At 39.1% G+C, this 12940-nt stretch overlaps 1 protein-coding gene across 1 annotated transcript; it reads right to left on the bottom strand.

Annotated features, from left to right (window-relative positions):
• Positions 1-386: 386 nt before the first annotated feature.
• Positions 387-794, bottom strand: LOC130994223 (uncharacterized). The gene has a single exon (XM_057919259.1). The coding sequence runs from the start codon at positions 792-794 to the stop codon at positions 387-389; it is 408 nt and encodes a 135-aa protein (XP_057775242.1).
• Between the last annotated feature and the right edge of the window lie 12146 nt (positions 795-12940).

Genomic DNA, 12940 nt, shown 5'->3' with positions numbered 1-12940 from the left:
GCCTGTACTATAGAAGGTAGAAGCTTCTCGTTCTGCCCATACTGAACCAATAACTCTGGTCTGCCTGCTGCTGTCCCCCCAACTGAATAGACTTCCTGGATCATATCTTTAATTTTCTGATCTACTTCCATCTCAACTTCCAAAGTGCTTTCTCGGAGAGAGTAAAGCTCCATGATGGCTTCTTTCATATCCTCATCCTCCATATGCTCTGCATCTCAATCGGTTAGGCCATACTGAATTACTTTTTCTGTCGTATCCCCTGAACCAAAACCAATTCTTGTTCTTGCACTAGGGGTTCAAACACATCGATCATGTCCACCGTTTCCATTTCTTGCTTTCTCTTCATGGTTTCATAGATGTTGAACTCTTCCTGGACTCCATCAAACTCACATGTTAAGGATTCCGGTCTTCATATCAATTTTTGTTCCAGTGGTCATCATGAATGGCCTTTCCAATAATATAGCATTCTCTCCAGTTTCTGGACCGGTGTCCAGAACATAAAAGTCGGCTAGGAAGATCAAATCCCCAACTTTAATCAGTACGTCCTCTACCACTCCTTCAGGATAGGCATTGGATCTGTCGGCCAACTGTATGACCACACCGGTATTTCTCATTGCCCCAATGTTCAACCTCTTGTAAATGGCCAATGACATCACATTTATGGAAGCTCCCAAGTCCATCATCGCTTTATCAATGTTTGTTCCACCAATGTTGCACGGAATGGTTAACATTCCCGGATCCTTCCGCTTTGTGGGTAACTTCCGTTGGATCACAGCCGAAACACTTTCACCCATCACATATCAGACTTCTTCCTCCATCTTCACCTTTCTCGAACAAAGGTCCTTCAAGAATTTAGCATACTTTGGAATTTGTTTGATGGCATCAAGTAGGGGTATGCTTAACTCCACTTTCTGGAACATCTTTATCATTTCACTTGCTTCTTTCTCCTTGGCCTTCTGTCTCAGGCGTCCTGGATAGGGTGCATCGGTTAGATTGCTACCTCCAGCCTGTTCCGCGGTTGGACCATCACCATCTTTTTTTAGATTTCCTTGGATCAGTTCAGCTTCGGCCAACAACTCTCCTTCATCATCCTCTCCTTCTGCAAACTTGGTTAGAACGACCTGAGCATGTTCTCTAGGGTTGATCCCCATGGTTGGGAGTTTACCGGCATTCTCTTCCTGTTTGGCCACTGCTTTAGTCAAATGACTAATCTGCTGGTTGGTCTGGTTCATACCAGCGCGAATTTCATTGCGAAATTTCTCGCTCTTCTTGGCCATGTTCTCTATAGCTTCCTCCCATGGTGCTCTCTATGTGGTGGTTGGTAAGAAAGTTGTTGTTGATTCTGATTGTGGTATTGTTGTGGTGGTCCTGCCTGGTATTGTTGTTGATGTTGGTTTTGATTATACTGTGGGCATTGCATTGGTGCTCCCATGTTGTTCTACTGCTGGGGTTAACCATCTTGCTTCCACCTGAAATTAGGATGATTCCTCCATCCCGGATTGTAAGTGTTTGAGAAGGGATCATACTTACGTGGATTCCCATCATGTCCACCAATAGCATTAACATCAACAATGTCCTCACCGAAATTAGGACAGTTTTCAGATTGGTGCCCTGTAGCGTCGCAAAGGCCACACTGATGAACCTTCTTCGGTATAGTCAGACCCGAAAGAAGTTCTTTGATTCATAATTTTTGCCATAGTTTTCTCCAGCTTGGATATCTCCTCTTTCTCTTCACTTTTTCTCGGTATTTCCAGATTTCTTTCATGCCCTTCATCGCGTGATTCTTCTGCCATGGTGCCCAACAGTTGAAAGATTTCCATTGGAGTTTTACTCATCAATGATCCATTACAGGCTGCCAGGACCGAACTGCGATCATTCCTCCGCATGCCCTTTACGAAGCTTTCCATTTGATCTTTTGGAGAAATTTGATGGTGAGGACAGTTGCTCAACATCCTCTTGAATCGCGTCCAGTACTCATAGAAGAATTCTAGCCCATCTTACCTTATACTGTGGATATCCCATCTCATCCGCTCCACTCTTGATGCTGGGAATAATTTCTCCAAGAAAACCTAGTTGCAGTTGTGCTCAAGTGGTGACACTGCCCGCGGGTAGGTCATACAGCTATCTTCTCGCATTGTCCACCAAGGTAAAAGGGAAGAGTATCAATTTAACATAGTCTTGCTGCTCATCATTTGACTGGTGCATGATCGTCATCTCAAAATCTTGGAGATGAGTGTGTAGATCATCTCCTGGGTAACCATTGAACTTTGGAAAAATCTGAAGCAGTGAGGGCTTCAGGTCATACCGACGAGGTGCAAACGGGTTGTTTGGTAGGGTAATCCCGTTGGGCCTCAGGTTGAGATTAGTTGGGTATGCCAACTATTTGAGGGTCTGCGCCTGCTCGGCTTCTGCCATAGCTTCGCGTCTCGCTATCCGTGCTCCTGCGCGTAGTCGACGTTCAGTTCGATCAATATTAGGGTCAAACACCAATGCTCTAGCTGCTCGACGAGTTCCATGCATACACCAGTAGCGGAAAATGGAATGAGGATAGAACAAAATTGTTGCACGTCACTTCCCGACAACGGCGCCAATTTTGACATGCACCCGTCGTGCGGTACGATCAAACTACTTATGTATGCCCTAGACGGACAGTACACGCTCCTACTTCTCGCAACTAGAAATAAGTCTTAGTAGCAAGTATAGGGTCGAATCCCACAGGGAGTGAGGAATCTCTTTGTTTTCTAACGACAAACTGAGGTGTCACAAGTCTCAATCTGTATACTCTGCACAAGAAACTAAACAAAGATCAATAATAACAAGGGGTAAGGTTTACGGTTAGGTCATAACTGTTGTCAATATTTATTTCGGTCATAGGCATACTGATGATCCGTCCATGATCCGTATAGACTCAAGGTGTGGCCCAAAGACATTGGAGCGTTTCAAGAGGCTATACTTCACACTTAGGATGGTTGACTCCATTGCGATCACTTGGTCCGAAGGTCACACATTCCCCGGTCACAAGGCAGTGCTTCACTCCTCCTTAGGTAGTAGTCATACCCGTTACTCACCAAGTATGACGCTCACCAACCTTCTCTCCCGAGGTCCCCAAATCCGCACTTTAAGTGACACATGCCTCCTGGACACAACCATTTTCGGCTAGTCAGCCGACCAGTCATAGACATGCTACGGTGCAGTAGTTGCTTTCCCCGTTTGATAACCATGGCTTTATGCCTCGTCACAGTTGATGGGTAGTCTCTAGAGAAGCCCAAGACTGAGGAAGGACATGTATCCCATCAATCCTTTCCTTACCTTCCGGATCTACAATGCATTTTGTTGACGCTGCTCAGCTACTCGGTCATGGGTATACCGATTATCACGCCCTGGTATGCCCTGGCCTTTGCTTAACACGAACAGTGTTTTACCGAACGGAGATCACCCTTTAGGCCCCCTACTGTCCATGGCTTGACACAGATCTGTCTGGAACCACGAGACTCAACCGAAAGAACAAACGCCTCACGAATGTTTATATATTGACAACAATTATTTCAACCCCTTAAACCTCACCAAAAGGGCTACTCACACATAGTAGTAAACATAAATGCAAAATGAAATAAGCACAACATATAACAAAAGGGAAATACTTGAATTAATGAAAAAAGTACCTAAGGCCACGAGCCTTAATCTTGTTCCTTGCTTGAATTGAAAATGAAAGCAATAAAGTACTGAAAATATAAAATGTTTAGATGCCACAAATCGGCAGGAATCAAAAGTACTAAACTATGTAAAAGCAAAAGTTCAATGGGCCAAGAGCTCTTTCACGCTGCGCCTCTCATTCCTTTTATACTGCAGAATGGTATGGGGCTAACCCTAGCTGCGGCAGTTCTATATCTTCATCGAGATTTTCTTTCTTCTTTAGCACAATCTCCAATTGATCAGATTGAAGATACTCTCCAGCTGCAAGCTTGAGTCAAACTTCCCTTCTTCCAGATTCTTCTATAAGCTTCTCCATCCTTCTGCACTCTTCCGTCAAATCTTCATGATTTACTTTCCTTTCTTGGCTCTGGCTGTCTGCTTAAGTTGGTTGTGGTCAAATGGATTGCTTCTTCGGGTTTGACTCAGACCAGGCGGGTTGCTTCTTCGGGTTTGACTCAGACCAGGTGGGTTGCTTTGGGTTCCCATACTCCAAGTTAAACTTGAGAGGTACTGCGCCTAGGCTCCATGTTGGTGAACATGACATTGCAATCTGGGCTGGTAATGCCCATTCCGACCATATTTCTTACACAAACAAAGGGAAAAAACAGGGCCAAATGGCCCAAAAGTTGAAGACGCATCAGGATACTGTTGGAAAAAATTCTACTGCGGTGCAGAGGAATTTTACTGCGGCGTAGAAAATTTCTGCTGCGGTGGAAAAATTTGTTGCTGATTTGGATATCCCAATTGAGGTGGTCTACGGAATCGATTTCCTTGACTTCCTCCTGGAGCTTGAGTTCTCCACCCAAAATTTTGCTGACCTCTCCACCCGCTATTGAAGTTCTGTTGGTCTTGATTATAATTCTGCCCAAATTGCGGTCTGCTTTAAAATCCTTGTGCAGCATATACTTCAGCTTCACCTTTTGGAATATAATCTCCCATTCTATTGCATTCATTTACTCCATGGCTAAAATCACCACAGATTCCACAAGGCTCTACACTCTGCTCAGGGACAGGAGGAGTTTCCATCTTGCTCATGTTGAGCTGTTGTACTTCTCTCATAAGTGTAGCCACCTATTTTTGCAGCTCGCCAGTCGGTGCTATTGCGCTTGTCTCAACCCGTTTCCCACGGATTATCTTCTGCTGAGAACTCTCCGGTAACGTCTGAAAAATCTGATTGAGCTCCACAGCTGTCTTTCGGGCTATGTTTCCTCCGGCAGTACTATCCATTAATCCATCATAAAAGAACTGACTCAACATCACATGTGGAAGTTGAAGTTGAGGGCACTGCCGTAGGAGCTCTTGAAATATGTCCCAAGCCTCATGAAAAGGCTCATCTGCTCCCTGTATGAAATTCATAATCTGTGTACGAATTTCCTGCATCTTATGATTTGGATAAAACTTGAGCATGAACTTCTCACAAGCTTCACCCCAAGTATTGATCGAATTTGGTGGCAGGGACAACAGCCAAGGCCTTGCTCTATCCTTTAACGCATAGTAGAAACACTTCAACTTCAATTGATCTTCTGTGATATTGAGGAGCGGGAACGTTTGCACTTGGGTACAGAAATCTCTGACAAACTTAAGCGTATCTTCATTAAGCAGCCCATAATATAAAGGAATAACGTTTGCATCATTAGGCTTCAAAATATAGTTTCTGACTGCGGGAGGCAGAACTATGGCGAAACTGGTAGCCTCAATAATAGGCCGCGCAAAATCTCCCATGTACTGAGGATTATTTTGCGCCATCTCTTCTTTCTCCTTTTCTAAGGACTGCTCTGAACGATCAGAATTAGAGTCTGCTGTATCCTCCAAACTGGTGTCAGAGTAGAAAGCGTCTGCTCTGGCTGCCTTGACCTCAGAGTGAGACTCAGATCCTTCCTCTCGTTCTTCAAATAATTCTTTGCTGTAGTTCTTTCTGAAAACACCCGCGTTAGTGTTGTCCAAAGGAGACACTAGTTTTCTTTTCAGACTACGGCATCCCTGCATACACAGCACTTAACACACGGATTAAACGCACTGGAGGGAGAGAGTGATAGAATCAAGAAAAAGAAAAATAAACAAAGCAAATAAACACAGAAAATAAAGTGACAATTAAAATGCCTAAAATCCTCCCCGGCAACGGCGCCAAAATTTGACTCAACCTAAACACTATGCTAGATTGACTCGCAATCGTACGAGGTCTATTGTAGTGTGTAAGCTAACCCAAGTCGTCTTTCAAGGAAGATTCAACAGGGCACCTAATTGTATCACATCGAAAGCAGTAAAGTTTAAGTTTGATTATTATAATTAAACTACTGCTTGTAATTGAAAGCTCAACTTAAAACTAAACTCAGAAATAACAAGGCAGAAAAGAACAAAACAAAAGTACCGAAGCAAAAATAAACTATTAAACCCTAGGCAGACTTAAATGATAAAGTAAAGGCTACTAGGAATTAAAAGCTACTACGCTAACAATTTAAATAACTGTAAATAAAAACTTCTAATCTAATTTGACATAAATGAAATTGTGAAAGCGCAACATAATTCGTGTAGATTCAAACTGGTTAAAGTAAATAAGAAATACCAACAACGTTGCGAGAATGGAATCACTGTCACTGATTACAACTTTGAAACGAAAAATTAAATCAAAACGAAAATTGAAAGCTAACTAGAACAGAATCTCAGAAAACTCAAAGAACTCTAAAAACTAGAAAAGAAACCCTAAATGTTTTTGGTGCCAGAGGCGGAAAATAATCATGATTAAGAGCAGTTAAACCCTTTTATAGACTGCAAGACATGCGTGCGCGCATAGGAGATTGCAGCGAGGGATAAGGTGCTCGGCAAGTCTCGGCAGCGCTGGCGAGTGATTGCCAGCTCTGAAGCAGTCCTGGCGGCCTTGCGAGTGATTACCAGCGCTGGCGACCTTGCGCGTGATTGCCAGTTCTGGAGACGTAGGCAGCTTTGGCGGCCTTGCGAGTGATTACCAGCGCTGGTGACCTTGCGCGTGATTGCCAGCTCCGGAGACGTAGGCAGCTTTGGCGGCCTTGCGAGTGATTACCAGCTCTAGCGACGTAGATGAGTGATTGCCAGCTTTGGCTATGGAAATCTACTCTGGCGAATGAAATTCAGCTCTGTCGAGTTTGGTCAGCTCTGGCTATGTAAATCTACTCTGGCGAATGAAATTCAGCTCTGTCGAGTTAGGTCAGCTCTGGCTGCCTTGACCGCTCTGGGGAGTGTTGTTAGTGCTGGCAAGGGATTGTCAGCGCTGCGGCCTTGTCAGCGCTGGCGAGTGATTATCAGCGCTGGGCACAACTTTGAGCCCAAATAAGCAATTTCTGATCAAATATATCCAACATAGTATTTTTCCTCCTATTTTATCAGAATCTCCTACAACACATCAAACAAACTCATAAACGCACCAATTTCCAGAATAATTAACTCAGACTAGCACAATCAAACCCCTAGAATAAGAACAATTAGGCATAAATCCGTTGCCTGAAAGGTTTGATTATAAAGTTACTGCTATCGATGAAGCTCATGATGTCTCCGATATGAAACTTGAGGAACTTATAGGATCGCCGAGGACGTTCGAGATGAACCTCAGATCTGAAAAATCTGGTAAGAAGAAGTGTATTGCGTTTGCAGCTAAATCTAGAAGCAGTAAATCAGAGATGACGAATTTTGATACAGATGATATGGTGGAATTGTTTGCCTTATTTACTAAAATATTTGGAAAGGCATTTAATAGGTTCAAGAAGAAAGGAGGCACTCAAAAGGATTTCAATAATTCGAATATTCAAAATTCGAACCATATGAAGAGTGAGAAAAATTCTTCTATGTCAAGCATTCAATGTTATGAATGCCATGGATTTGGTCATATTCAATCTGAATGCGCCAACACCCTGAAGAAACTCAAGGATTAGAATAAATGAAATATCCTAATCCTAGTTTTGATGATACCAAAATCCTTAAATTTTCCTTGTAATAGACTAGAACTGTTCGAACTCAAGTGTTAGAGTTCTTTTTCTAGTTTAGATACTATTTTGAAGATTGAAGACAGAAGACCGGATGACTGAAGACTGAAGATGCCGACTTATGTAACGAATTAAGGCAGAGTCAAATACTGATATTTGACTGATCAGTCCAAGAATCAGTTACGACTGATCACTTAATGCAGGGCCACGTGGATTCAGCGAACTGCTACTAAAGTCAAGTATCAGTTAACATTCTTTCTCGGACTGAACCTAAGACGTCTCCTATAAATAGAGCTCGAGGATCACTTCAATCTTCACCGATTCAACTACATAAGCTGAAACGCTGCCGAATTCGTCACTCAGCATTCAAAGCCATTCCAAAGTATGAATTGAAGAAGAGAATCACAAAGTCCAAAATCAGTCACTACTGATTACATACATTCTCTTAGAACTTAGGCAAATATTGTATATCCAAAGCCTAGGTATAATTGATTGCAGAGAACTTGTTCTTTGTAATCTAGTTGGCAAGTTTTCGAACCTCTATTCAACTTACCGAATTGAGAGTTTGAGTTGTAAAGGAGTTCAGACCAGTGCTCTGTCTCCGAAGAGATCTTAGTGCCCGGTGTCCGCTAAGAGTGAGAAATCCAACCAGGTGTGTTGGTACTGAAGATATGATCTTTAGTTGTCTAGGTTTGCTGTGCACCCGTAAGCACATGCCCAGTGAAGTTTGTCAGTGTGATCGACTGACCATGGATGTAGGAAATATTTTTCGAACCACGTAAAAATCTCTGTGTTGTTTACGGCTTTCAGTTTTTACCTTCTTATTTGTGTTCAAACCTTCTCCAACTGAAAACTCATCAACTGCAAAGAGAAACTTAATCTCTGACAACGTGATTAAACTCACAGGCTATTTCGAAAGAATTTTTTTTTCGCTGCATGTGTTATTAGTCTAACTGATTAATCTTCGGATAGTCAGTAAGATTCATAACATCTCTCTGTTCAACAAACTTGACTGAAGCTTTACGTGTATCAGTTAAAGTCTCAGACTTAACTGATAACTCCTTACTGAAGAGTATTAAGTATCAGTCATCAACCTAAACTTTACTAAACTCCTTTAACTGAAAAGGTTGTGTCAGTTTGTGTTTCAAGTTTCGTTTTGAAAAATAGCCTATAGGTGTATTCCCCCCCCTCCCATACACTTATTCGAGACCCTTCGGACCTAATAGAATTATCACGAGTAGTGTTCGAAAATGAAAATTACACTCCCTCCGTTTCACAAAAATATGAATATTTTTTCCTTTTGGGGCGTCTTATAAAAGATTAATATTTTTATTTTTGTATACTACCCCACCACAATCCCTTTATTTGTTATCTCTACTTTTCATAAAGTGGGATCCATTTTCCAGTCGCAATCCACTTTTATCTAGTATTTCTTAAAACCCGTACCACTTATAAATGTTCATGTTTTTTGTGAGACGGAGGGAGTATATGTTTAATAGATGATCTGAAATGACAAAATATACATATTTTTAAAAGTCACAAAAAATATATGACAAGGAGAAAAGCAAAAAGGTAAAGAAAGAAGAACTATTCCCACCTTTGTCAAACGTAGAAATTTAGACTTTGATTCTTGTAACGTTGTTGCCGTCCCCGCCAACGCGTTCAACCGACGCAACTCGCGGCGCCATTATTTAATTTTCCTTCTCTTTTTTGTTCCGAGATTTGGAGCCATTGGAATTTCCATCATTATTTTAATTTGGTTTCGCATCATCTGAAGCTCTAAACTGTCAATATATAGCAGCGCATTGGAATAAATTGCTTTAGTAATGTATTGCAATTCTTTTCCTTGTCGTTTCCTGTGAACAAATGTAACAGCAACAGCAACACAGATATTCCACCGATTGAAATCAAAACAAAACAGCAAGAACACAAGAAGGGTTTACATGGTTCAGATCCTTAGATCCTACTCCACGGGAAGGTTAACACTTGATGTTTATTCACTATCAAAATGAGGGAAGATGAGTACAAAACACACTGCAGTAACAGCAGCAACACTGAGCTATAAAATCACAGTAGAACTCACTCACTTTCTCACTCAAAAACTCTCTCTTCTTTGATAGCTAAAGGAAAAATAATATTCCCCTTAAAACTGCAGATTACAAAGAGCATATCTAAATCAGTAAATCAAATCTGCACTTGAATCCAGCCGTTGAGAATGAGTTGGAAAGATCCGATGGTTGAGCTGATAGAACTGTGAATTCTGTTATAACAGAATTCCCATAATGGCTCATAAGCCCTCCAACTCCTGTTATTTGCAGCTTAGTCCTTTTACATGGCTTTTCTTCACAACCATATTATAACATTTCCTTTTCTTTAATTCTTCGTATGACTGTATGAGGAAGATATATATGTAATAATTCATGTCTATATGTTGGGGTATATTATGATTTTATGTAATACTCTATAAATCATGCTGCCTTTGTCCCCTAAAAAATCACGCTCGATAATCCTTATAGGAGGAGATTGAGCTTGTAACATATGACAACTAACTCACTTATTTCGTCCCCTGCAAATTATTACTAACTATTTTTATATCATATACTTAATTAATGGTTGGTGGCTAACAAGTAACTATTAAATTTTTGATAATGGTTATAGTCAAATTTAAGTGCCCAACATTAAGGACGGATTGTTGTGCAAAGACCGAATCAGATCTCAAAATAATCCATTCAAGGAGAAATATATACAACTGTCACATCTCTGGACTTGATATTTTGATTTTGATGGGATAATTTGAGAGAGTCGCCGAAAATTAGTTTACATTAGATTAGTCCAGATATTAAAAAAAAAAAAAAATTAGTCCAGATATCAATTAAAATAAGAAGCTTGAGGATTTGAGCTACACTCTAATGTGATGACTTGTTCATTGTTGTAACAATTTATCTATGCATACATATTAGAGTCAATATATCAAATTAGCCTATTTCTTATAATAAATTAAAAATTTATTCACTCAAATAAAAAATTTAACGCAAATTATTGCGTGCATACGGTCGCTTCGTATGCGACGGGTTTGCCGGACCCGAATACAGACCCGGCCCGACCCAACATAGTAAAATATAAAAGGGTTTTATTCTGAAACCCTGACTACTGACCACTCTCCTCTTTTCTTCCTCTCTTCTCCTCCTCTCCCTAACGGATCTCCTTCTTCTCCTCTTCTTCTACAGCCGCCCCGTCGCCACACCCTCCCTTCTATCTCTCTCTCTCGCCGTCTCTCCAAGAAGCCGTGGTACTCGCCTGCTGCGTCTCCTTCATCCTAAAAAAGGACGGCCAGATCCTCCCCATCGCTGCCGCCGTTGGATCTGGTCCGACAAGATCTGGCCCGCCGTCGGCCTCCCCCAGCCGGCAGCGCACACCAGTCACCGTCAAGATCAGCGAGAAGGTCGATGAGGATGATTTCACCAGCGCACGTCGGCCTTCTTTTCATTAAGATTTTTCTTATGATTTATTGACTTTGATGATGAATTGTAGAGTTGTGAACATTGTATAAATAGGAATGTAGCATATTTTATTGCTGCTATCTATGTCCATTTTCATTAATTTCATATTTTAGTGTGTGTTTTTAGTGCCTAATTTTTCCACCATGGATGAATATTGCTGTGCAATAAAAGTTATAAATTGGGAGTGATATGATAATGTGTAGGAGGATGATTCCGATTGATTACTCATCTCGAAAAGAGAGAATTAAATTTGAACGTAATAAAAAGTAATTGTTGTTATATAAAAAGTAATTATTATTATAAAGAAATGTAATATTTTGGAAATATTATATTTCTTAACAATAATGTTTATTTTTACTGATAAAAACTTTTATTTTTAATTACTTTCCTAAAGTAATTATTTTGATAAGAAAAAATAATTATTAATATGAAGAAAAGTAATATTATTTTCACTCGCTAGTATTTTTATTCTTAACTATTTAGTAAAGTAATTATTGTCGTAACAAAAAATAATTATTGTTACAATGAAATGTAATGCTTCTAAATTACTATTATACTTATAATGTATGAAAATAGTAATTTATCTGATATTCTAAACTCAATCAATCAAGTGTTTAGGGTTTAGTGTTTAATGTTTAGGGTTTAGAATTTAGTGTTTAGGGTTTAGAAAATATAATAATTTATATTAAATGAAATTAAATCCTTATATTAATATGAATATACATTTGTGCCAACAAATGTATATCTTATACTGATTGAAAGTAAATATTTGTATTATGAAATGTAAAATTGATTTTTTTCAAAATTAAATTTCAAATTTCTTAGTATTTTGCACTTTTTAATTAATAATAGGGAAAGTAATACTTATTTTCAGTGAAAGTAAACATTGCGTCTAGAAAATATAATACTTATATTGAATGAATGTAAATACTTATATTAACATAAGTATTCATTTGTGCGAACAAATGTATATCTTATTCTTATTAAAAGTGAATAATCCTATTAGGGTTCAAGATTTAGTGAAAAGGATTTAGGGTTTAGAAAATATAAATTGGAGTTCTTATGCTAATTATGAAATTTTTTTGAATATGCAGCTATGATGATTAGTACCAGTACTTCTAGTTTTCGCTTTAATATTTGTTCAAGTAATACTTTTGTTTAGGAAAAGTAAATGTTACTTCTCAAAAAAGTAACACTTACAGTTAATGAAAATGGAAACATCATGTCTTGTAGTAATTCAATGTCTATTCCTATTTCGAATATTAAGATTTGTTTTTATCTTCAAGTGTTATAAATTGCAAAAGTAAGTCTTATCTTCAATAAAAGTAAACATTACTTTTAGAAAAAGTAATACTGTTTGATAATTAAATATGTATATTAAACCTCTTCATATACTAATCGAAAATAATTATTTAATTATGAATCTAAACTCAATCAATTAAGTGTTTGAATTTTTAAGCAAAATACCTATATTAACATAAGCAAAATATCCATATTAACGTAAGTATACTTTTGTGGCAAGAAAAGTAAATGTCAGGCCTTACAAAAGTAAATATTCTCATTTGGGTTTAGTAATCAAGTTTTAGGGTTTAGTATTTAGTATTTAGGGTCACTACTACAAAAGTTTACATACATAACAGTGAATAGACAACGGTTTTTTTCAAAAACCGTTATGTATGAGCGCACTTTTAGGAATAGATAACGGTTTTGCAAAAATCCGTTATCTATGTACTGTTGTCTAAATGCATAGATAACGGTTTGAACAAATGCGTTATGTTTTTGCGTTATCTATAA

Source organism: Salvia miltiorrhiza, chromosome 7, assembly GCF_028751815.1.
Source record: "Salvia miltiorrhiza cultivar Shanhuang (shh) chromosome 7, IMPLAD_Smil_shh, whole genome shotgun sequence".
In the NCBI taxonomy this organism is placed as follows: domain Eukaryota; kingdom Viridiplantae; phylum Streptophyta; class Magnoliopsida; order Lamiales; family Lamiaceae; genus Salvia; species Salvia miltiorrhiza.
This window is presented reverse-complemented; position numbering and strand designations above follow the sequence as displayed.

Bases quoted from the DNA above. Each gene is read 5' to 3' on its own strand.
- LOC130994223 (XM_057919259.1), bottom strand. From the start codon at position 794: ATGGGTGAAAGTGTTTCGGCTGTGATCCAACGGAAGTTACCCACAAAG.